At 56.8% G+C, this 24,891-nt stretch overlaps 1 protein-coding gene across 5 annotated transcripts; it reads right to left on the bottom strand.

Annotated features, from left to right (window-relative positions):
• Positions 1-1,346: 1,346 nt before the first annotated feature.
• Znf384 (zinc finger protein 384) lies at positions 1,347-24,445 on the bottom strand. 5 transcript variants are annotated; one of them, XM_042672462.1, is made up of 12 exons: positions 24,329-24,368; positions 23,082-23,141; positions 13,857-13,927; positions 13,504-13,741; positions 13,207-13,254; positions 12,445-12,802; positions 11,825-11,917; positions 7,316-7,540; positions 6,512-6,694; positions 5,265-5,343; positions 2,734-2,892; positions 1,347-2,639 (listed from the first exon to the last, which is right to left on the bottom strand). In XM_042672462.1, the coding sequence occupies exons 3-12, from the start codon at positions 13,920-13,922 to the stop codon at positions 2,298-2,300; spliced, it is 1,791 nt and encodes a 596-aa protein (XP_042528396.1). In that variant the 5' UTR covers positions 13,923-13,927; positions 23,082-23,141; positions 24,329-24,368; the 3' UTR covers positions 1,347-2,297. The 5 variants fall into 5 exon arrangements, with proteins under 5 accessions (XP_042528396.1, XP_042528397.1, XP_042528399.1 ...); XM_042672463.1 differs by lacking the exon at positions 24,329-24,368 and adding an exon at positions 24,119-24,133; XM_042672465.1 differs by lacking the exon at positions 11,825-11,917 and having other exon boundaries at positions 24,329-24,445.
• Positions 24,446-24,891: the final 446 nt, after the last annotated feature.

Genomic DNA, 24,891 nt, shown 5'->3' with positions numbered 1-24,891 from the left:
TATCAGTTTCCCTCTATACAACAATAACAGTACCTACCTCGTAGCATTGTGATAAGGCATTACAAGAATATTCTGGTTCTAATTGTGGTGATGAAAGAAGAGAGAGCTGTTGGGCTATTTCCAAGTTGTTGAAAGTTAAGAGAAAATAGTTATTCAGGAAGCTACCAACACTGCTGTATTTATTCTCAATATCAGACTACTTGCTGAGACTCAACCTTAGATATCTACCTCCAAACTAAGTGGGCCTGATTTGTCCACACCCCACAAAGTAAGCCCAAGAGAACCTCCAATTGTCGTAAATGGGAGCTTGGACTTTTTCCAGTGGTTTATTATCGTGTGTGCAGATGCTGGGGTTTGAACTCAGGGCCTGGGCGCTGTCCCTGAGCTGTTTCGGTCTGGGCTAGTACTCTACCACTTGAGCCACAGCTTCACTTCCACTTTTTTTTCCCCCCCATGGATTTTTTTTTTTTTTAAAGTGGAGATAAGATTCTTACACTTTCCCGGCTTGGGTGACTTTGAACTAGGATCCTCAAATCTCAGCTTCTTTAGTAGCTGGGATTATAGCCGTGAGCCACCCAGGCTGTGTGTGGTTTAGAATTCTCTGGCTGCACAGGGTGCTGACCCAAAGATCACATGCTCTACCACCTGAGCTGCATTTCCAGTCCTCTCAGTGCTTTTCCCAGAAAGGATTTGAATTTTCAGCCATCCCTTCATTCCCCAGCTCCGGTGGGTAACCCCCTGGTCAGTACTGCTTCCCACGGGGTGAGAGGCTCAGTCCTTCCCTGCTTCCCACGCAGCAGCCTGGGGTGCGCAGCAAGCCGCGTCCACTGCTTGCTGGTGCTCACAGACCTGCAGGTAATGTCCTGCCAGGACCACAGCCGCGCATGCCCGCGTTCCTCAACCACAAGCAAGCTTTCACCTCTGCAAGGCGGGGGTGGAGGGATCAGGCACGTGGCATTCGTGCACCTGACCCTTTTTTTGGGGGGGGGGGTCCTCCCTCAGTATCTCCCCCCAAACAGCCTCTTCCCATGCTCGCTCACACCATCAGCTCCACTGTCTCTGCGCCTTTCACATGAATTTATTTCTATACAATGTTCTAAAAACACCCCTTTGCTTTTTGTACAGAAGGTTTTGCTTTTTTTTTTTTCATTTTGCAATTGCTTTGTTAACAACTGGGTTCCTGATTTATGTTTCTTTTCTTTTCTCTGACATCTGCCATGATTAAAAAAATAAAAGAAGGGAAAAGGAAATAAAAATGCCATGGCCAGAGGACAAGGTGGAGGGGGGAGGGGAAAGGCAAAAAAAAAAAAACAAAAAAAAACCAAACAAACCAAAACCATCAAATATGAAAATTCTGAGATAATGCATTTATAAACACAGAAATGGTTACAACAAAGATGGCCGTGATGAGCGGGTATATATATATTTATATATATATATTTATATATAAATCCATGTCCAGCATCTGACCGTGGCACCATGGGAGATTAAGTTCAGTCCTGGGGTCTTAACTCTCCCTTCTTTGCACCGCCCTGGCTCTTGGGGGGGGGGGGGGTCACAGAGGACAAAACTCCTCATAGCTTCTTGGCCCTGGGACGGGGATGGGGTACAAGGCCTTGGGAGAGAGGGGGGAAGGAGGCTCTAAGGAAATTCATATCCCTCTCTGAGCCTCCTGGAGGGAATCCACGGCCCCTTGGGGACCACCTCCCAGCCCCTGCCCCCCCCCCAAACAAACAAAAAGCGGTCCAAGCCTCCCGATTCCTCCCTCCATGAGCAACAGCAGGGAGCGGAACCATGGGGAGGGGGGCAGATGACTCTGAGGAGAACGGGGAAACCCTCTGTTCTTCGCAGGCAGGCAGGCAGGGGGCGACTTGCACTTGGGGCTCCCCCTTGTCTGTTCCTGGGGGGGAGGGCCAGCCTCTAGCCTGCGACCAGCCCCCAGCGCCGAGGCCGAGGAGGGAGGGAGGCCGAGGGCTGGGGCTGGACTGGCTTCTGTCCGGTCACAGCTAGAGCCTTCCCTTGAGCACCAAGCCCCCGTGTGAAAAGCCCTGCTTGGTAGGGGCTGCGGGATGACGCCTGCGGCTCCGGACCCCTTGGCCAGTGAGGAAGGCTGCGGTTCCTTTTGAAGAGCGGTGGGGGGTGAGGATGAGAGCTGCGTCGGAGGCCCAAGGTTTGTCAAGAGAAGAGGATGCTGCCGCCACTCCCGCGGGGACGGAGGGACAAGGGGCCTGGGGCCCCCCTGCTCGCCCTCGGGGGAGGGGCGTCTGCAAGGGAGGGCTGAGGGGCACCGAGGATCTCTACGAGCTGGCCAGGTGTTCCACCTGGATGGTGCTGGTGGTGACCGTAAGGCAGATGTCCTTATGGTGATCGGCCGTCTTATAGGGCGTCAGGTCGAAGGAACACTGGGGCGGGGGGTTGGGGGTGCTGTCCGCCCCACCCCCGCCCTGGGGGGCCGCCCCAGGCGCCTGGAAGTGTGGTGGCTGCTGCTGCTGCTGCTGCTGCGGCTGGGAGGCCTGGGAGGCCTGCGCCTGCGCCTGCGCCTGCGCCTGCGCCGCCGCCGCCGCCGCCGCCGCCGCCTGCACTTGCTGCTGGAGATCGGGAGGGTTGTGTTTGCGCATGTGTTTCATAAGGTACGTTTCCTGAGGGAGGCAGCAAGGAGGGGGGCTCAGGGGGGGCCCGGGCGCGCCCCGCCCCTGCGCCAGCCCCCCCACGGCCCCGGGGCTGGGGACTCACCGAGGTGTAGGCCCGACTGCAGATGGTGCACGTGTACACCTTGGCGTGCTTCACCGTGTGCGTGGACAGGTGCACCTCCAGCGAGGCCGCGTCCGTGTACGCGCGATGGCAGTTGTGGCACTTGAAGGGTTTATCTTTGTTGTGCTGCCGTCTGTGGGACTGACAGGGGCGGGGCGGTGAGGGGGGGCCGCTCCCTCCACGCACCCGCAAACGCCCCGCCCGCGGGAATCTGACTGCGCGCGCGGGCCTGCGTGCGGCTGCGCATGCGCGCGCCAGCACTGGGGCTTGAACTTGAGGCTGGCGCTCGGCGGCGCTTCTACGGCCAGCTTCTTGCGGGTTCGTTGGGAGGTCAGAGACTCGAGAGTCCATGTCCAGGCTGGGCAGGTGGCTCCGCGGTGCAGCGCTCGCCTGGCATGCATGAAGCCCGGGGTTCGATCCCTCAGCACCACAGACACAGAAAAAGCCGGAAGCGGCGCTGTGGCTCAAGGGGTAGAGCGCCCGCCCAGAGCAGCTGCGGCTCCAGGACAGCGCCCAGATCCTGAGTTCAAGCCCCAGGACTGGCAAAGAAAGCAAGAACAAAAAAAAGTCGGGCTGGGCAGGTGGCTCAGTGGTAGAGCACTTGCCTTGCATGCATGAGGCCCTGGGTTCGATTCCTCAGCACCACATAAGCAGGAAAAAAAAAGCCAGAAGTGGTGCTGTGGCTCAAGTGGTAGAGCACTAGCCTTGAGCTGAAGAGCTGAGGGACAGAGCCCAGGCCCAGAGTTCAGGCCCTATGACCAGATCCCCCCCCAAAAAAAAAAGTCAATGTCTGGGCTGGCCACGGAAGGTGATCCTCAGATCTCAGCTTCCTGAGTGGCTAGGATTACAGGCATGAGCTGCAGCTGGGACTGCAGGCGTGAGCCGCAGCTGGGACTGCAGGCGTGAGCCGCAGCCGGGATTACAGGCGTGAGCCGCAGCTGGGATTGCAGGCGTGAGCCGCAGCCAGGATTACAGGCGTGAGACGCAGCGTCTCGCTTCTGGAGCTTTTTTTTTTTGGTGCCAGTCCTGGGGCTTGAACTTAGTTGTCTCATGGCTCTTTTGCTCAAGGCTGGTGCTGCACCTCCATTTCTAGCTTTCTGATGATTCATTGGAGAGGAGGCTCATAGATTTTCCTACCCAGGCTGGTTTTGAACCACGATCCTCATGACTCAGCCTCCTGATTAGCTGGGATGACAGGTGTGAGCACCAGCGCCAGCTTCTCAGCCCCTTAACTAGCTAGAATTACAGGCATGAGCCGTGGACTCAGCTTTGAAACTGGTAACAGTGAACCGGCACCGCATTTGCCTTTTTGTTCTGTTCTAACCAAAGAGGCTGCACCCTACCTGTGCCCTGACCTTACCGCGCGGAGGCCGCACTCAGCCACACTCCACTTCAGCCCACCCCAGCTCAAGGAAGCCTGCAAAAACGCCAGGCACACCGAACACGCCTGTAATCCCGGCAGAGGCAAGAGAATCTTGAGTTTCAGCTTGGCCTGGACTTAAGGAGTTCAAGGCCAGACTAGGTAACACAGAGACCCTGTCTCAAACAAAAAAATAACACGAAGGGAGGAGGTGGGGTACAACTCAAGTGGTAAAGCGCCTGGCCTAGCTGCATGTATCAGGTCCTGGGTTCAATCCCCAGCTATGCAAATAACAACAACAATTGGAAAAGCAGAAAACAATGCTTCCTCCCCCCGCAACCACCACCAAAGTTCCTTTGGGGATTCTGGAAGATCTATTTATGTTATATACAATGAGGCATGCTGCTGATCACATATATGGTACATATGTGCACACCGGAGGGAAACTAGGAGGATGACACAGAACTAGAGGGAATCAGGAAAAACATACACCAGTGGCACCCATCAGCTGCACTGGACATTGACCAAAATGAACTAAGCAACTCGATGGCAGTGATGGGAGGGAGGGAACGAAAAACAAAAGAAATGTACATATCACCCAATGTGGAAGAAATAACTGTATCGCAAAGCTCATAGAACTCATAAATGTTATAGACCACGATAGACAATTTGCCCCATGAACGTTAGAATGTGTTTGTGGCTTTAACTAAACATCACTATCCCACAATAATGGGAAATTTGGGAAATTTATGTAATCACTTAATCACAATAAAGAATTTGAAAAAAAAAAATATATATATCTATACAATGAGGCTTACTGTGCGCGGGTAGACAGCTTACCACACATAAACCAGAGGAAATGTTTTGCCTCTTTTTGGGGGAGGGGGTGGAGAGGTTGTCAGTACTTCCACTCAGGGCCTAGGCCTGCCGCTTTCTCACCAAGGTGGGTGCTGTACCACCTGAGCCACAGCTCCACTTCCGGCTTTTTGGTGGCTCAATGGAGGTAAGATGCTCAGCTCTCGGCCTCTTGAGGCAGGATTACAGTGGCAGCCTGCTAGGCCCGGCCTGACTTCGTTACGGCTGCTGAGTTCGGGGGTTACTTGGGGCACCTCGTGAGCGCTGAGGGCGTGAGTCAGCAGTGGCGGCCGCTTACCTGCAGGTTGGAGAGCTGCGTGAAGGCTTTCTCACAGCCGGGGTGTGCGCATTTGTACGGTCTGTCCCCAGTGTGGATTCTGCACGGGTGAGAGAGAGGACAGGGCGGGTGAGCAGGCGCTGCAGGGCCGGCTCCGCAGCGCCCCCTGCAGGCGCCCTGTGCCGCCGGCCGCGGCGGCGGTCAGCTCCAGGTGAGCAGCCCCAGTGCTGGGGGGTGGGGGGGTCTCGGCGCACCCTCCTATAGTACCTGCCCCTCGGAATGGTCAGAAACAAGGTGAGCGCGGTGGCGGCGGTAAGGAGAAGGAAGGAAAGGACCGGGCTCGGCCCCCGTCGCAGTGTGAGCCAGCCGGGCATCGAGAAGGCCGAGGGAGGCTGCGCGCCAAGCCTTGTGGCCACGGATGGCAAGGCCAGCTCCCAGCGCGCTGACCTCTCCCCCACACCACAGGGCGCGCTGCTGTGTGGGCCTGGCCGGGCGCGTGCCCAAGCCCTGCTCCACGGGGCCTTCCCCACCATCGCCGCAGCTAGAAGCTTCTCGGGGCCTCTGGACAGGCCTCCGCGTCTTCCGGCCTGTGTCTCTTCTTTGTCCTCCCAGCCGGGGGCGGCGGCCTGCGTTCCCGTGGGGCCGCCTCGTGCACCGCGGCCGGGCCAGGACCCGGATTCCAGCTCAACTTGCGACCATCCATCAGCTCTAGCAGTTGCCATGTTCCGCTTCCCCCTGCTCCCTCCAGATCGGGGGGACGATGGGGCGCATCCTTAGGAAGTGGAAGCTTCTTGATCTTCGGAGAGTACTTAGCGCGGGCGTCTTGCGTCCTCCACTCCCGGCATTCCTGAACTGGTGGCTGGTGCCACTGGAGCGGCTCCGTCTCCTGCTCATCACCAGGGCTACAGGTGGGCACGGGCTTCTCCCATCCAACGCCTGGGGCTTGGGCGCGAAGATCTGAACTAACTCCATCTTGCAAGACGCATGCGCACATTTCCTTTTCCCGCGGGGAAGTGGGGGGTGCGGGGAGCAGTCCCGGCTTCCCTGGCTCCAGCGCCGTTCTGTCGTGTCCCCCAAAGCTCCGGCCCGGCACGCCACGACCTCTTGGCATCCACTCGAGTCCTCCTCCTCCTCCTCCTCCTCCAGCCAGCCTCTCCTCCAGCCAGGCGGGTCCCCCGCCCCCCCGCATGCGGGCTGCAGTGGGTGTCGGGGCGGGGGGGTGGGGAGGGCATGCCGGCGGGGCGGGCGGGCCCGCCCCTCTCCCTTACCGTGTGTGCTGCTGGAGGTGGGAGAGCTGGCGGAAGGCCTTCTGGCAGTAGGAGCAGTTGTAGGGCTTGGCGCCCGAGTGGATGCGGAGGTGCTGAGCCAGGTAGGAGGTGTTGGCGAAGGTCTTGGAGCAGTGCGGGCACTTGTGGGGCTTGATGGTCTCTGTGTGCATCTTGGAGTGGATCCTGCCGGGGGTGAGGGAGGAGAGGAGGAAGGAGGGAGGAGGGAGCACTCGCTCCGCGGGGGGCGATGATGGTGGGCGCGTGGGCGGACGAGCCCCTCCCCCCCAAACACAAGTCCGCCAGGGAGAGAGAGAGAGGCCATGCATCATCACCGATCGATCGATCGACCGCGATCGATCGCAGGTCGGGTGCTGGCCGAGAGGATGAAGAGCGCCACCTGCAGCTCCGGGACACCTTGTGCTCTGTCTGATTACGCCCTCCGCTCCCTCCCATGGTGTCCCCCGCCTTGGTCATGGGTACCCTGATTTCCACATGGTAACTGACCAAGAACAGCACCTGCCCTGCCCGCCCCCCAGCTGGACGCCCATGGCCGCCCTGGCCAGAAGGTGGGCTGCGCCGCACATCCCCCACCCCCCCAGTGGCACAGCCCCCGACTTGGGGATCGGAAATCACAACGCTCAAGCCCTCCCCCCGCCATGCATGTGTGTATATAGTTTATTTCTCAGACAGCTGGAGGTGATCGAGGATGCCAAAGGTTCGCAAAGACCCCCGAGGCACATGGCCTGGGGGGAGAGGGGGCACGCAGGCGTGGGCGCGCGCGCGGAGCGGGGTCGCGGCCCTTACCGTGTGTGCTGCTGGAGGTGGGAGAGCTGGCGGAAGGCCTTCTCGCAGAAGTTGCAGCTGTAGGGCTTGGCGCCCGAGTGGATGCGGATGTGCTGAGCCAGGTAGGAGCTGTTGGCGAAGGTCTTGGAGCAGTGCGGGCACTTGTGGGGCTTGGTCTCCGTGTGCGACTTGGAGTGGATCTGCATCTCCGACTTGGAGTAGAAGGTCAGCGAGCACATGCGGCACCTGGCCAAGGGGAGGGCAGCGTCAGGGCCTCGCCGCTGGGGGGCGCTGTGGAGCCCCGCTGCCCGCCTGAGCTGACCTAGAGGCCCGCGGGGAGGGGCCGCCTCCTCAGCCCGTGCCCACACCTGGCCACGCTCCCCGTGCGTGCAAAAGTGATCTCCACGCACAGACGTCCACTCGAGTCCTCTTGGGCCATGTCCGGTGGGACGGGGTGGGGAAAGGAGGATTCCCGAGGCCCTGGCCAGCTGGGCCTGGGCCCCCTACACTGCAGTTCAAAATCGTACTCCCCCAAACCCCTGCTGAAACAAGCCAGTAGCTATGGGGGTGTGGGCCGAATGGGAGGAGGCTACGCCGGGGCCCTGATCTTTCCTAGCACGCTGGAGCCAGGAGATGGAGGACAAAGTCACCTTGTAGGGGTTTCCCGATTGTCTCAGAAATGCCCTCAGCGCCCCTCCCCTCTGCTCCCCCCATAAGCTGCAACTCTTCAGAACAGAACCACAACATTTTTCCTAGAGCTTGAACTCGGCCTGGAGATCAGAGTTTCATGGACTTTCCTGCCTGGGCTGGCTTTGAACTGGGGTCCTCCGATCTCAGCCTCCTGAGATGCTGGGGTGCCAGGCGGGAGCCACCAAGTTCCTCAGTAAAGGCACGGGCAGCCAGCCGGGCTACAGGCCTTACAGGGATGCGATTGTCTGGACAACCGGACTACCAGTTCACCCAGCCCCTGGCCTCTGTCCGAGAGGCCACGTCTCCTGAAGGCCAGTCCGCAGGATGCGCCGATGGCAGTCTGCATTACCTGGGCTCTAGTCCAAGAGTGCAAGTTATAGGCTGGCATAGGAAGCCAGGCCTCAGCGTTTGGCTATGGGAAATGGAGAGACCGGCTACATCCAGGACATTGTGAGCTCAAGCGCCAGCCTCCATCAACAGAGGCTCTGAGCTGAAGTGGCCACGGCTTTGCTAGGACCAGAGCCCGCGGCTACAACACTGGCATTTTAATGCAAATAAAGCCGCTGAGTTCCACAGCACTCTTATCAAGAAAGTTAATTACATTAAAAAATGTCAGAGCAAGCTGGGCACTGGTGGCGCCCACCCATAATCCTAGCTCAGGAGGCTGAGATTTGAGGGTTACTGTGCAAAGCCAGCCCTGGCAGGGACAAGTCTTGTTTTTGAGAGTCTTGTTTTTGGTGTTGCGTGGTCCTGGGGCTTGAACTCAGGGCCTGGGCGCTGCTGTTCCTGAGCTATTTTTTGCTCAAGGCTAGCGCTCGACCATTTTGAGCCACAGCTCTACCTCTGGTTTTTGAGGGGTTCATTGGAGGTGAGAATCCCAGGGGGCACTTTTCTGCTCAGGTTGGCTTCCAACCCTGATCCTCAGATCTCAGCCTCCTGAGTACCTAAGATGAAGATGACAGCCGTGAGCCACGGACGCCTGGCCCCTGAGACTCTGATCTCCAATGAACCATCAGGAAACCACAAGTGGCGCTGTGGCTCCAAATGGCAGAGTGCTAGCCTTGAGAAGAAGAGCTCAGGGACAGCGTCCAGGCCCTGAGTTCAAGTCTCACGATCGACACAGACAAATAAACAAATCTGCTTCAGAAGTTCCCATTAGAGCAGAATCTGCAGAAACTGCTAAAAGATCATGACAATAGACTAAGCGATCTTTAAAGGCCGATGCGGGTTCAGTAGCTCCCTCCCGTCTGTTGCTGTGTTTCTCGGTGCCAGGCACCTGCAGCATTTTTTGCAGTTCATGGGATGGAGATGAGTCTCGTGAACTTTTCTGTCCAGGCTAGCTCTGAACTAAGATTCTCAGACTCGCAGCCTGGAGTATTACAGGCGTGAGCCACTAAACCTGGCTTATGTTTCCTTTCGTTCCAACCAACCTCCCAAAGAGTGTCCCCGGTTCAAAGGAGGCTGGGAAAGTGAGTAATTCGTCCAGAGGGGTGGCTGCTCACTACAAAGCCGTGTCGCCAAGCTAACACCCCCTTCCTGCCCAGTAGAGATGCTGGGCAGGCGCTGGGCAGGGGAAGGGGCCTAGATCACTGGCCAGTCGCTCTGGGAGTCAGATCACCCCGGGACCCCCACTCAGAACAATTGAGCTGCTTTCCCATTCTGAAGCCTCCGAAGCAGCGACTTGAGGCCCAGGTGAAGTCTACACGGGCCCCCGTGACAGGTTCCAGCCAAGGTAAAATGCAGGCTCGATACAAAGACCCAATAAAATTCCTCTCAGACTGTGTGGGCAACATACATACATACATTTATTTTTTCTCAAGAGGCTACCAGGCCAAGGTGGCCTCAAACCCTCGATCCTTCTGCCTCAGCCTCCCCAAGTGCTGGGATTGCAGGCATGCAGCCGGGCCTCACAAATTTTCCAGTTTAGATAGGGGTCCCCCGCTCCCCGAGGAACCTCATCGTCCTGTATACACACAGTTTGCACTACCAGCAACACCCCGGGTGGATCCCGAGCCCTCTGGGCAGTGGATGCTCAGCCTGTGATTTCTAACTGTGAAGTCGGATGAAGTGAGAGTCCTGAGCGATCTGACCTAGGCGAGTGGTGGCCAAGGCAGCCCTGTGCCCCACGGGAGCTAGTGCCCGGCCTCAGGACACACCCTGTGTGGCCACTGCAGCCCCAAGAGGGCCAGGGGCACACCACGGGGAAGGGGGGGGGCGCCATCCTGTTTACAGTGACCCGATAAATAGCCTGGATTTTTCCTCAGTTTTTAGGAGGGGTCGGTCGTGGGGCTTGAACTCAGGGCCTGGGCGCTGTCCCTCAGCTCTTCAGCTCAAACGCTCTACCACTTGAGCCACAGCGCCACTTCTGGTTTTCTGAGTGCTTTATTGGAGATCAGAGTCTCATGGATTTTCCTGCCCAGGCTGGCTTTGAACTGTGATCCTCAGATCTCAGCCTCCTGAGTAGCTAGGATGACAGACGGGAGCCACCAGTGCCCGGTGCTCAGATGCCCATTTTAACCATTTTTAATGCTCAGATTTCCCTCCGAACATTTCCACGGGACAGATGAGGGCTAGAATGATTCATGACTTATCTTCTCCTATTAGAGACACAAGGCTGGCGTGCTCCGAGCGGCAGAACTCAATCCTCCCAAATCCCAATCCAACGCTAGAGCAGAGGTCGCTGATGCAGGACATGCCAACTGGGAGCTTTCGTTCCGTTTTTTAAAGTTTACATCTATACCATGGAACCAAAGTGAAACTCCTTGAAGTAAATTTTTCCCTTTGGAACTTTATAGAGAATTCTGCATTTCTTTTCTTTTGCCAGTCTTGGGGTTTGAACTCAGGGCCTATGCACTGTTCCTGAGATTTTTTTTTTTTTTCCTCAAGGCTGATGCTCTACCACTTGAGCCACAGCGCCACTTCGGGCTTTTTCTGTGTCTGTGGTACTGAGGAATCGAACCTGGGGCTTCATGCGTGCAAGGCGAGCGCTCGACCACTGAGCCATCTTTCTAGCCCTAGGGGTCTGCATTCCGAAGGAATTATTTTTATCTAGGATAGTTAGTCCCTCTTCAATTGTACAGTGCTCTTTAGTCATGTAAGCATGGGGTCTTTCATGCATTCGACAAACAGCCTGGTGCTGGTGGCTCACGCCTGTACCCCGAGTTCAAACCCCAGAACCGGCATAAAAGAACACGATTCCAAGAACATTGAGGGGTGGAAGGCCTAGCAGAGTCCTTCCCACTGACCATGCCGGGAGGGGAGGGGGTTCACACACATCCCCATGAGGAGAGATCTTGACAGACCCGAACCCCGACAACAGCAGCATCTACACTGGCAGAGGTTTGTGTCCCGGTGGTCACGCTTGGAGCAGGTACAAACCCGCACGTCTAACGCACTGGAGGACACAGGGGTTTGCACGTTATCAAGGGATACACAACGGATCGCCTCAGTGAAAGGAATCAAACGTGTCAGGTACCTTTGGAATATGGTAGGATGGAAATGTTCCGGGAACAGTTAATTGTATAAAGTGGGGTACACCTGTAATAATAAAGCTGCAGTGAACTTGGGGATGACCAGCTGGAACCCCGCAGTGCTCAATACTTGGGCCCAGAAACTCTGCCCTCTGCTGGGGAGGGGGGAAGGGTGCGCTCCACGGCTCGAGTGGGCTAAGGCTGCACGCACGCACGTGACGTGACGTGGCTACCGCTCGACCTCCTGCTGATGCTCCCCGCCGTGGCGCGCTTGCTACCTCCTCCCGACACGCGGGAGGTGCGCGCAACTCTCCCCATTTTACAGATGAGGAAACTGAGGCCCAGAGAGGGGGGGGGAAAAAGGACTTGCCCAGGGTCACACAGCAAGTTCGTGGTGGAGCCGGGAACTGTATCCGTGAGCCCAAGGCTCTGTCCACTTCCTGTGCCGCAGTTCCCTTCGCTCCTAAAATGGGAACAACATTGCCCATCTCGGTACGCTAGGGACGACCCCCTGTCCCAGCCATGCACTCGGCCCTGTCCGCAGCGACTCCCCAAACCCGTGGGGAGGGGGGGCGGGGGGGGAGGGACAGGCGGGCACTGTGATGGATCTGCGCGTGGCGCCATATGCAAAAGCTGTGAACCACCGAAGAGCACCGACTTCTGCCATCAGCGGGGGCACAGTCCTTTAGAGGAGACACCCCAGAAAGGGTGTGCGTGTATGGGGGGGTCCTACTCCCCGCACCCCGGCCATACAGGGCCCCAGGGTGGGCAGATTCTTGGAAAAGGGCCGTGGGAGAGAGAAATCCTAGTCCGGCCTTCTTGTCGCTCGGCAGTTAAGGCTGACTAATAAAAAGGGGGGCAGGGGGTGCACGTGGGCAGCAGCTGACACATGCAGGAGGCCCGGGCCCGCCCTGCGCGGGGTGGAGGGGCAGGGCAAGCGGGCGCAGCGACCCTCTCTCTCCCCACGAGGCCCTGGCCCGTGAGTCCTACCTGTAGGTCTTGCCGTCTTTCTGGTGTCCGTCGTCCTCGGGGGCGAGGACATACGGGTCACTCATCTCGGGGAGCCCCGACTCCAGCATCCGCTTCTTCTTACGGCCCCGGGGCGCCTTGGGGGGGGCGCCACCACCACCGCCACCACCACCGCCACCGCCGCCGCCGCCGCCGCCGCCGCCACCTTCCTCCGGGAGAGTGGACCCCGCTTTCTTGGACAGTTCGGGGACCACCTGCAGGGCTTGGGAGCCGGGGGGGAGAGCGGAGACTATCATGGGAGCCGAAATGGGGAAGGTCTGAGCGGAGGAGGCTGTGGTCACAAGAGATCCGGAGGGAGACGTGATCACGAGACCCGGACCTGGGGGGGAGGGGGGGGAGACAGGTCAGGTGGGGTCCGGGGTCCCCCCTCCACCCCAATCCTGCCCTAGTTCCTTCTCATGACCCCCCCCCACCATGTGGCCTCGGAATCCCCTCCCCACCACCCCAACCCACGGGGCCAGGGAACCCCAGGCCAGCGGGGTGCCAACCCCTGACCCTGCTCCCTCCGGGGTGGAGAGATTTAACCCCACCCCCTTTTTAAACGGCCAGTCCTGGGGCTTGAACTCGGGGCCAGGGCGCTGTCCCCGAGCTTCTTTGGCTCGAGGCTGGCGCTCTGCCCTGGAGCCACAGCGCCACTTCGGACTTCTTCTGCGTGTGTAAGGGGTACTGAGGACTCGAACCCGGGGCTGCACGCGTGCCAGGCCTTCCCACCCCGAGACTCACCCCTTGATTGGCTCCCTTCTCTTCTCCACCGCTGCGAACAGGAGACGCCTTGAGTCAGAGGAGGAAAGAGGGTCACCTCGTCAAAAGCGGGGTCTCCGTGCGCACCCTCGACACTACTCCCCTGCACCCCGCCATGCCGAGCGCTGGGCCAGGCACACAGCAGGCGCTTAATAAAGAGCCGATCGCGAGCGTCTCGCATGCGCGGCCATCCCAGCTCCCCGGGGGGTCAGAGCCCCGCAGGGCTGGGGTGCTGATTCGTGGGGAGACCCCCTCCCCGGGGGCTGGGAGGAGGCTCACCGGCAGCCATGAGTCCGGTGGAAGGCACGGGCACCACCGTGATGTTCTGGGTGGCCGGCGCCTGGCTGTGCGGGGTCAGCTGCTCCGACTTGGCCTCCCCGTCCATGCTGATGCCCGAGGGGAGGGAGACTGAGGCAGGGACGGTGAGCAGGGTGGGGTAGTGGGGCGGGGCCAGCCCACAGCCCTTCTCCGGCAGCAGCTGGTCCTTCATCTTGTTGATGAACATCGTGTTTTCGATCTAGGGGAGGAGCGCGCCGAGCCACAGGTCAGGCGTGGTCCAGTCTCGCGCCCCCTTTCCCCCCCCAGCCAGGAAGGACACTCAGGGTTCGGGGGTTCAAGCACACGGCGCTCACCTGTCCTGAGACGGTGGGGATGGAAGGCCAGAAGTACGGGTTAGAATTGAAGTGAGATTCTTCCATTCTACCTGCGGGGGGAGAGAGAGCTGTTACAGGCCGGCCTGGGCGTGGGGTGCAGGGCCTCAGGCCCCCTGGGCTTCCAAGCATGGGGTGTGTGTGTGTGTGTGTGTGTGTGTGTGTGAAGACCTTGGTGCAAATGGCCCCTCTCAAAGGCAGGGACCCCGTTTTCTACTTCCCTGGAACCCCACGATGCCCAGCACACAGCTAGGCACCTCAGAAGGGCTGGATTAGAAGGATCACACAAGAACCCCTGGACACGAGCCACACGGGGTGCAGTCCTGAAACAGAGAGGGGGTGCTCTGCCTTACTAAGGGACAAAACCAGGGAGCCACCGGGCCGATGGGACAGGGCGGATCGCTTTCCTTGGAGAAAGGAGGTCAGGAGGAGAGGGGGGAGAAGCCGCCGGGGCCATGGGCTGGCCTCCTCCTCTGGCTCCTCCGGCCTTGTACCGGCCTCCCCGCCCCCCCCAACTCCATCTTCCTCGTCAGGAACTTTCCAATCTCTGTCTACAGTGCTCTGTAGCCTGAGCGGGTTTGAAGCCACATCGCAACAAGGAAAATGCAGCCCACCCGCGCTGGGGGGCGCCATGGGGAAGTCACGCCGTGGACCCCTTGACACACACCTCCAGATTTCGGGTGCTTGAGTTGTGTTTCTAGGGTTTCATGTGTGTTTTGCCCGGGGCCGACCTCTGACCCAGAGCCTCTCTCCTAACACGGTGTAGATCCCAGATGCGCCCGAGCATGCGCGCTGTAACTAACTCTGAGATATGGTCTCACCAAGTTTGTCCGCCTGGGTTGGCCTCCCCCTGCTTCAAAGCCTCCTGCGTGGCTGGAGTTACAGGCGTGCACTACCACGCTCAACCCAGAACCAAGTTTGGGGGCACCTGTTGAAATCTGGGGATGAAGCGGCCGCACTGAACGCGCCATGGTTGAAGAACACCTGTCCTGTCACTGAGTACATGCTTGCTGGACTGAGCAGTGGGAACAAGGGGATAAGGGGGTACACCGGAGGAGCACCCCAGACTTCCAGCTGAAGGAATTTACAACACGATATGCTCTTGCTTTGTATTTCTCCAATACTTTGCTTCTGGGAGTTCAAACTCCACTCTGTGGCTGATAGCTAAGCTTACGAGGAATGGGGAGAGGGAAGGGAGCTGTGGTTCAAGTGGTAGAGCGCCAGCCTTGAGGGGGAAAAGCTCAGGGACAGCGCCCAGGCCCTGAGTTCAAGCCCCACCCGAAGCCTGAAAAAAACAACCAGAATGACCATCTGAGGGTCTAGGCATCCATCCCTTTGCCAGCTCTAACATCCTACTAAACTGCTTCTCTGTCTAATAACTGGAACAGCATCAGAGGACAGGGCAGTTTAGAGGAAGAGACCGGTAGGGTGGCTCAGCGGTACACAACTTGCCCGGCATGCACCTGGCCCTCCATTTCAACCCCCAGCACCACAGGAAGAGCCATGGACTGGAGGCATGGAAGGAAAAAAAAAAAGAAAGAAAGAACAGGAAATAAACATTATCACCAAAGAAATGGGTTTCCTCGTGTGTGCGCCAATCCTGGGCCTACGCACTGTCTCTTACAAGCTTTTTTTTTTGCTCCAAGCTAGCATTCTACCACTTCCGCCGTGTCTTCATTTGTGTCTTTTTGCTGGCTAATTGGAGAAAAGAGTCTTCTGGCCAGGCTAGTGGCTCACACCTGTAATCTAGCTACTCAGGAGGCTGAGATCTGAGGATCGGGTTTGAAGCCAGCTCAGGCAGTAAAGTCCATATGAGATTCCTACCTCCAATAAACCACTCAGAAGAAGCCAGAAGTAGTGCTGCGGCTCCAAGTGGTAAAGCGCTCGCCTAGAGCACACGGAGGCTTAGGGACAGCGCACAGGCCCTGAGTTCAAACACCAGGACAGGCAAAAATAAAAAATAAATGTCTCCTGATCATTCCTGCGCAGGCTGACTCTGAACTTTGATTCTCAGATCTCAGCTTCGTGAGTAACTAGGATTACAGGCGTGAGCCACCAGACTCCCTCTATTTGAGAGAGAGGCTAATTACACTGCTCTGATCAGTGCACTGTATCAGGTAGACAATGGTCATATTCTACTCCACAAACATGAACAATGAAAACTACGTGTCCGTTATATTTTTACCACCACAGCGCACCAGGCACCCGTGGCTCATACCTGTCATCCCAGCTACTCCAGAGGCTGAGAGCTGAGCTTCCAAGCCAGCCTGGGCAGAAAAGTCCCCAGGAGACTCTCATCTCCCAAGAACCACTCCAAAACCCGAAGTGGCGCTGTGGCTCAAGTGGTGGAGCGCTCGCCTTGAGCTAAAGAGCTGAGGGACAGCGCCCAGACTTTGAGTTCAAGTTCAAAGAAAAAAGTTACCAGCATGCAGAGCTAAGAGTGACCAGGGCTGGTTTTGAACCATGATCCTCGGATCACAGCCTTCTAGTAGCTGGGATTACAGGTGTGAGCACCAATGCTCCTGGCCCATTCCAGGTGTTTAACAACAGCAAAGGAACAAGCCGTTCTGGACCACATCCCTCAATCCACCTCTTGTGAAACCTCGGGATAACGCATTGTAAGTAGTGGGGTCCAAATAAAAGGCCTCAACTTTCGGGGGCAAGTCAGGAGCAAGAGGCTCCTCACTGCCTGGACCCCCATTGTGCTGCTCTGCCCTGGGCCATAGAGAACCATCCAAAAGTTTCGGCAGGATTCTCAGATACAGATGAGCCCTAAGTCTTACGTTTCCTGGAGGGAATCCTGCCAAACCACCCATGCAGCCACGTGAACGCACAGAGTGACGCTCTGCTCTTCGCTTTGTTTTTTTTTTTTTCTGTGCTGGTCCTGGGCCTTGAACTCAGGGCCTGGGTGCTGTCCCTGAGCTTCTGTGCTCAATCCTACTGTTCTACCACTTGAGCTACATACAGCTCTATGTTCAAGTTTTTGATGGTTTACTGGAGATGAGAGTCTCATGGATTTTCCTGCCCAGGCTGGCTTCAAGCTACGATCCTCAGATCCCAGCCTCCCGAGGAGCTAGGGTGACATGTACTGAGCCATTTGTACCCCAGCAAATTATTACCTTTGTGCCAAACCTGGGGCTTGAACTCAGGGCCTGGGCACTGTCCCTGAGCTTCGTTTGCTCAAGGCTAGCGCTCTACCACTTGAGCCACAGTATTACTTCCAGCTTTTTGTTTATGTGGTACTGAGGAATCGAACCCATCCCCAGGCCGGTTGCATAAATGTCCAACCCCAGCACTTGGAGAGCCAAGACAGGAGACTCCCAACTTTGAGGTGAGCAAACCCTGGACTCATAAAACCAAACAACATGGGCTGGGCAGGTGGCTCAGTGGTAGAGTGCTCGCCTAGCATGCATGAGGCCCTGGGTTCGATTCCTCAGTGCCACATACACAGAAAAGGCTGGAAGTGGCTGGTGCTGTGGCTCAAGTAGAAGAGCGCTAGTCTTGAGCAAAAGAAGCTCAGGGACAGTGCCTAGGCCCTGAGTTTAAGCCCCAGGACTGGCAAAAAACAAAAACCACAAAACAACAAAAAAGAGCTGGTTTGTCCTGGGATAGGAGGAGGAAGCTTCTGTTATAGCTCAAAGAAAGAAAGAAACAAACAAACGAACTAGTATTTGGAAAAAATGCTAGTGGATTTGGGCTCTAGGGAGGGACCAGCGGTTCACACCTGGAATCCTCCTTACTTAGGAGGTTGATATCTGAGGAGCGTGGTTTGAATCCAGCCTGGCCAGGAATATCCTAGAGACTCTTATCTCTGATGAACCACCAAAAGAGCCAGAAGAGGGTGTGGCTCAAGTGGTAAAGCACCAGGCTTTAATGGAAAAGCTGAGGAACAGTGCTCAAGCCCTAAGTTCAAGCCCTGGTGCTGGCACAAACAAATAACAGTAATAATTAAGCAACAACATCCCCCCCTAGACAAGGTAACCTTGAGAAAACCTTGGAGAGTCACAGACACTTCTACCAGCCACGACTACACAGGCCACTCATTACAAAGAAACCACCCAGAAGTAAAGGGTTTAGTGATCAGCTACAAGGTACAGCAAAAAACAGCAGACACAGCCAGGTACCAATGGCTCACATCTGTAATCTTCTTTTTGGGTCAGCTGTGGGGTTTGAACTCTGGGCCTGGGCGCTGTCCCTCAGCTCTTCAGCTCAAGGCCAGTGCTCTACCACTTGAGCCACAGCGCCACTTCGGGTTTTCTGGTGGTTCATTTTGGAGATCAGAGTCTCATGGGGACTTGATTGCTCTGGCTGGCTTTGAACCGCGATCCTCAGATCTCAGCCTCCTGAGTAGCTAGGATGACAGGCGTGAGCCACCGGCGCCACATCTGTAATCTTAACGGCTCGGAAGGCTGAGATCTGAGGCTCGCAGTTCAAACCTAGCTCAGGCAGCAAAGTCCATGAGACTCTTATTTCCAATTAACACCAAGAGATGGAAGTAGAGTTGTGGTGGTAGGGCTCAAGTGGTAGAACACTAGCTTTGAGTACAAAAGTGTAGGGACAGCTAGCTCCCAAGCTCAGAGTTCAAGCTCCTAGACTGGCGTATACACACACACACACACACACACACACACACACGATCAATCTGAGGGTTGGAGGCATGGCTTAAGTGGTCGAGCACTTGCCTACTATGGAGAAGGTCCTGGGTCCTCTCTTCAGGACTAGCACCAAAAAAATATGCATATGTCAACCAACATGAACCAATGAAAATGAATGTAAGGCACTCAACTGGGCCTGTTCTATTGGGCTCATTCCTGTCATGGGAGCTATTTGAGAGGCTCAGATAAGAAAACCCTAGTTTGGGCTGGGCAGGTGGCTCAGTGGTAGAGTGCTTGCCTTGCATGCATGAGGCCCTGGGTTTGATTCCTCAGCACCACATAAGCAGAAAAAGCCGGAAGTGGCGCTGTAGCTCAAGGGCTAGAGCATCAGCCTTGAGCCGAACAGCTCAGGAATAGTTTCCAGGCCCAGAGTTCAAGCCTCACAACGGATAAGTAAATAAAGAAATAAATAGCCGGGCACTGATGGCTCACGCCTGTCATCCTAGATACTCAGGAAGCTGAGATCTGAGGATCGCAGTTCAAACCCAGCCTATGCAAGAATGTCCGTGAGACTCTTATCTGCCATAAACCACTAGAAAACCGGAAGTGCAGCTGTGGCTTAAGCGGTAGAGCCATCGCCTTGAGCTGAAGAGCTGAAGGACAGCGCCCAGGCCCTGAAAACCCCCCCCCCCACACACACACACAAAAGCTGGAAACAGCACGGGTGGCTCACTCCTGCAATCCCACATACTCAGGAGAAATCTGAGGATGCAAGTTTGAAGCCAGCCCAAGCAGACACGTGCATGAGAGCCACACCTCCAACTGACAAGCAAAAAGCCAGCTGCCTCGTGGCTCACATCTGAGAACCAGGTTGGAAGCCAGCCTGGACAGGAACGTTCACGAGACTCCAACTTTAAAAAAGCTAGAGGAGCAGTGGCTCAAGTGGTAGAGCGCCAGCCTTGAGCAAACAAGTTCAGGGACAGCGCCCAGGCCGTGAGTTCAAGGCCCAGGACCAGCACCTAAAAACAAAAGCCAGTAGAGGCAAGGCTCAATGAAGAAGCCTCATGGGGGAAGAAGGCAAGTGACGAGCGTGAGCCCCGAGTTCAAGCCCACCCGCACACAAATAGAAAATACAACCCAGGGGGTTGGGAAGGTAGCTTAGTGGAAGAGTGCTTGCCCAGCATGCATGAAGCCCTGGGTTCGATTCCACAGTACCACATATGCAAAAAAAGCCAGAAGTGGTGCTGTGGCTCAAGTGGTAGAGTGCCAGCCTTGAGCCAAAGAAGCTCAGGGACAGTGCCCAGGCCCTGAGTTCAAACCGAAGGACTGGTGCGTGTGCACACACACATACACATGCATGCACACGTGCACACACACACACACACACACACACGCGATACAACCAAGCCAGGCACCAGTGGCTCACATAAGTCATCCTAGCTATTCAGGAGGCTGAGATCTGAGGATCACAGTTCAAAGCCAGCCCAGGTAGGAAAGTCTGTGAGACTCTGATCTCCTGTGAATCACCAGAAAACCAGAAGTGGTGCTGTGGCTCAAGTGGTAGAGTGCCAGCCTTGAGCACAGAGAGGCTCTGGGTCAGAACTCAGTCCCTGAGTTCAAGGCCCAGGACAGGTTTAAAAAAAAAACCAAAAAACAAACAAGTGGGGCCTGGTAATTAATTCATCTTTGTAATCCTACCTATGCAGGAGGTAGGTAGGGGGACAGTGGCCTGAGGCTGTCCGGGGCAAAATGTTCAAGACCCTGGGGGGGGGGGGGGGGAAATGACAGCAAAAAGAGCTATAGGGGGTTGGAGGCATGGCTCAGGAGGTAAGGCACCTGCCCATGACTGAAAGCAGCAGCAGATACCAAGTCCAAGTCCCAGACAAAAAACAATGGCAAACAAACACTGTAGGTGTGACTCCTGTGGTAGTTGCTTGTCTAGCAAGTGGAAAGCCTTGAGTTCAAACCCCAGCAGTCAAGACACAATAAAAGGAAAAGGGGGCGGGGGGGGGGGGGAGGGGACTTAAGTCACTCCACTGAGAAAAGAAAAAAATTCCAAAATGCACAACTACACCAAGTTCGTGTTACCTCACAATGCCAAAAGAAGAAAGAGCCCGCCGTGGCTCACACCTGTCATCCCAGCCTCTCAGGAGGCTGAGATCTGAGGATCATGGTTCAAGGCCAGTCCGGGCAGGAAAGACCATGAGACTCTGATCTCCAATAAACCACCAGGAAACCGGGAGTGGCACTGTGGCTCAAGGGGTAGAGCGCCAGCCTTGAGCTGAAGAGCTCAGGGACAGCGCCCAGGCCCAGAGTTCAGGCCCCACGACCGACCAAAAAAAGAGCCCTATGAGGGACCAATCGCTCGCTCGTTCTCTCTGGTTCTAAGAAGAGTGAAGGACCCTTCCAACGGGACCTGCGCCATTTCCACGATGACACCCATGAACTGACTCCATCTCTCCTGGGACGGACCATGCTGGCACAATCGGAACCTGGCCTGCTCCGAGGCTGACATCCCCACTGTGGCTTCTACACGGGGCCCCGGGGGCCACGGTACCCGGCGCCCAGTGCAGTGACTGAGCTGAAGGTCCCTTTGCCTTGTCTCTTCCATTGCAAATGGGAAATGTGGGAAGGAAAATCACATACCCCTGGACTTGCAGCTCAATGGCACAGCATGCGTGTAGTATGCACAAGGCTCTGCTTGATCCTCAGCACTAACAAAACCCTAGTTCAACACATGCATAGGTACACACGTATACACATACATACACCTGTGTACCTCATATATGCTTACTGTACTGAAATGTGTGTTTGTGTACAAAGTAAAAATTAAGGAGATAAACAAGACCAGGAAATATGTAACACTTAAAACATCAGCGTTAGCTGGGCGCCAGTGGCTTTTGCCTGTCATCCTAGCTACTCAGGAGGCTGAGATCTGAGGATCCTGGTTCAAAGCCAGCCTGGGCAGGAAATGTCCGTGAAACTCTTATCTCCAATAAACCACCAGAAAACCAGAAGTGGCGCTGTGGCTCAAGTGGTAGAGAGCTAGGCTTGAGCTGAAGAGCTGAGGGACAGCGCCCAGGCCCCGAGTTCAAGCCCCACCACCAAATAAATAAATAAATAAATAAATAAAACATCAGCTTGTCTTCAAAACCTATGGAGAATAAACTTCATCACCCAGCTGGAAATTGATTAACCCATTATTCTCATTATTTAGGTCTGGAATTCTCCGTCACTCTTGCCCTCAGCTTCCTAGTGATAGAGAGGATTGCAGGCTGAGGCCACTGTGCCCAGCTGAAGTGGGTGTTAAAACTTCAGGTAGGCGCAGGTTGCTCACGCCTGTAATCCTGGCTACTCAGGTGGCTGAGATCAGAGGATTAGGGTTCAAAGCCAGCCCAGGCAGCCCAGTCCATGAGACTCTTACCTCCAGTGAACCACCAAAAGCAGGTAGTGGAGCTGTGGCTCAAAGTGATAGAGCACTAGCTTTGAACACTAAAAATCAGGGACAGTGCCCAGGCTCACAGTTCAAGCACTAGGACCAACACACACACACACACACACACACACCCAGGGACAGTGCCCAGGCTCACAGTTCAAGCACTAGGACCAACACACACACACACACACACACACACACACACACACACACACACACACACACACCCCTACTTCTAAGATTGAAAGTGCTGAACTCAAAGCCTCAAATGCATGCATGGCTATTTCCAGACTTCTGAAATGTTCTCTTATTACCACGAAGCCTCTGAATTTTGTATTCTCTCAGACAAACTTCTAAAGCCTACTCCATTGAATTTTACCCACTCCAAACTAGCTAAGAAACAATACTCATTTCCTCCCAGAACACTTCATCTGTCACATCAAATACAAATAACCTCAAGTCACAGATTCGAATCTCTCCACAGATCCACCTCAACACCTTCCACTAGAACATGAAGGACAGAAATCCCATGCTAGCAGGGTGCCAGTGACACACACCTGTAATCCTATTCGAGGCTGGGAGGTGAGGATCAAGTTTCAAAGCCTGCCTGTACAGCAAAGTCTGTGACATTTCTCATCTTCAACTAACCAGCAAAAAGCAGGAAGTAGAGCTGTGGCTCCAGTGGTAGAACACCAGTGTTGAGATAAAAAAACAAAAACCAGGGACAGCACCCAAGTGCTGAGTTCAAATCCCAGTATGGACACGGATAACAACACAAAACTGAAGAATAAAGAAGCAAAGAAACAAACCTCACTCTAAACTTCGCCCTTCAACTCATAAATCAGGCCATCCCTTGGATCTTATCTGAGAATCAATTTCTCATGTGCAAACAATACAACCCTCTCCAGAGGCCGATGGTAGACACTTAACATTTCACTCCCAGTAGTGAGCAAAGGTGACAAGAGGTGCAGGACCAACTTTTCACACAAGAAAACTTCGCTTTCCTTCCACAGCCCACTCGGGTATTACACACCACTCCGCCGCCTCCAAGAACTCTTGTCACATTGTCCCAAAGGGAAAAACTTTTTTTTTTTTTTTAAATTATGATTCCCTCTCCACACCTCTCCCCCCTTCCATCCAAACTTAAGACAAGCCATGAGTCCCAAATTGTCTTACCCTCTCTCTCTCTTCCTCCTGGCGTCTTAGTCCTTGGCCTTTCCAGGGCTCCTGAACTTTCTGTAAACAAATTGTCTAGGTTACAGGGCCTGCACGGGTGCAGAATCTCAGCAATTCCTCGACTCTCAGCAGTCAGTCTGGGATGGGCCCCACCACGTCCCAATCAGTAAGAAGTCAGAGACAAGAAGGGCAGGAGCGAGTGTCTCTTCCCGCTTTCCGGGTGATGAAGGGAGATCGGTCCAATTCTCAAGGGGGGAAGGGGGGGGGGGGGAAGAAAAACAAACGACCAACTCTCAAAACACCAGTTTGTGGGTGCCACCTCCTAGGCTGCCGGCCACAGGTCACCAGGGCTCAGAGCACAGAAGAGATGGCAGAAGGGGGGGGGGGGGGGAAGGTCTCTGGGCCTCTACAAGTGGCTTCGGAAGGCCAAGCTGATGGCTAGGGAGGGGATGCCCAAGCTCCTGGGTCGGGCACCGCGCCAAGTTCAGGCCCAGCCACTTCCTCCAGCCTCCCCCCCACCCCGCCCCGTTACTTCTGCGAGGACTTCGCCCCCAGTGCGTCCCCCCCCCGAGGCCTGGCGCGGCCTCCCCGGGCCCGCACGGAGGGGGGGGTCTCGCCAAGCGGGGACCCTCAGCGGTGCCTCCCGCCCCCCCCCCCCGATCACCCTGCGACGCCCCCCACGGCCCGGGGAGCGCTCGGCCCGTGTCACCCCCCCCCCCGCACCCCGTCCCGCTCAGAGGCCGCGCCGGGGGGCGTCCCGCCCTCGCCTCTCCGGGGAGCTGAACTCTGCCACCCACCAGCCAGGCACCCGCCCCCTGGGCCCCCCCATTCCGCCCCAGCGCCCGCTCCTCCAGAACCACTTCCGGTTCCGGGACGGACACACAGTCAAATCGTGGATGGATGGCGCCCCCCCCCCCCCCCCCGCACACACTCACACTCCCCGCGTCCCGTCCCCGCCCGCCACCCCCCCCTCCCGCCCCCCGACGCCGGGGAGGGGGCGGGGAGGAGCGGCGCGCGCGCCCGCCGCGAGCACTCACCCGGCGGCGGCGGCGGCGGCGGGGCCTGGGCGGCGCGGGCGGGCGCGCGCGCGCAGGGGCGTCGTTTGCGGGCGCCGCGGGCGCGCGCGCGGCGGGGGGCGCGCGGGAAGGCGCGCGGGACGCCGCGGGGCGGGGGCGCAGGCGGCGCGCGGGGCCCTCCCTCCCCTCCGCTGCCCTCCCCTCCGCTGCCCTCCCCTCCCGCACACTCACCCGGAAGTGCTGTCGCGGCTCGCGCTCCCGGGAACCCCGCGCCTTCCACGCCCCCCTCCCGCCCTCCCCCACACGGGCTCCGAGAGGACTCGGCGCGCGGAGAAGGCGGGGAACCGGAAGCGGGGAGGGGAGGGAGGGACACAGCGCTGGAGGGGAGGGGGGGACGGCACTGAGGACAGGGGCGGAGTGAGTGCCCAGGCCGAGTCACTTCCGGAGGCGGCCAGGGGACTTCCGGCGCAGGACGGGCTCCCGGGGAGTCAGGGCGGAAGTTACGAGGGAAGGGCGGAAGTGGCTTCTGCCCTGGGAAGACGTTTGACGAGGCGGAGGTGACGTCGCGACGCCGGAAGTGGCGGGGAGTTAAGGGCGGAAGCCCAACGCTGCAGCTTCCTCCGGGAAGGAGTTGGGGCGGGAGGCGCGGCGGGTTCATGAATTATGCACCGAGGTACGAGGGGCGGCGTGGGTTCTGAACACTTGGGGGGCCGGGGCTTCCGGGCGCCCTAGGAGGGGCTTCGGTGTGCGCATGCCCCGGTGACGGGGCTCGAACCCCGGGCCTGGGCGCCGTC

The sequence above is a fragment of the Dipodomys spectabilis genome, unplaced genomic scaffold (assembly GCF_019054845.1).
Source record: "Dipodomys spectabilis isolate Male_0828 unplaced genomic scaffold, ASM1905484v1 ptg000713l, whole genome shotgun sequence".
NCBI lineage: Eukaryota > Metazoa > Chordata > Mammalia > Rodentia > Heteromyidae > Dipodomys > Dipodomys spectabilis.
Note: the sequence above shows the minus strand (reverse complement) of the source record. Positions and strands in the feature narration are given on the sequence as shown.

What these genes read in the sequence shown, in the direction of transcription:
- Znf384 (XM_042672462.1), bottom strand. Translation starts at nt 13,922, where the DNA reads ATGGAAGAATCTCACTTCAATTCTAACCCGTACTTCTGGCCTTCCATC. An exon ending in AAAGACGGCAAGACCTACAG is followed by an intron (nt 11,918 to 12,444) that starts GTAGGACTCACG and finishes TTCCCATTTTAG; the next exon opens with GAGCGAAGGGAACTGCGGCA. An exon ending in CGCAGCTCTCCAACCTGCAG is followed by an intron (nt 2,893 to 5,264) that starts GTAAGCGGCCGC and finishes CGCCCCTGTCAG; the next exon opens with TCCCACAGACGGCAGCACAA.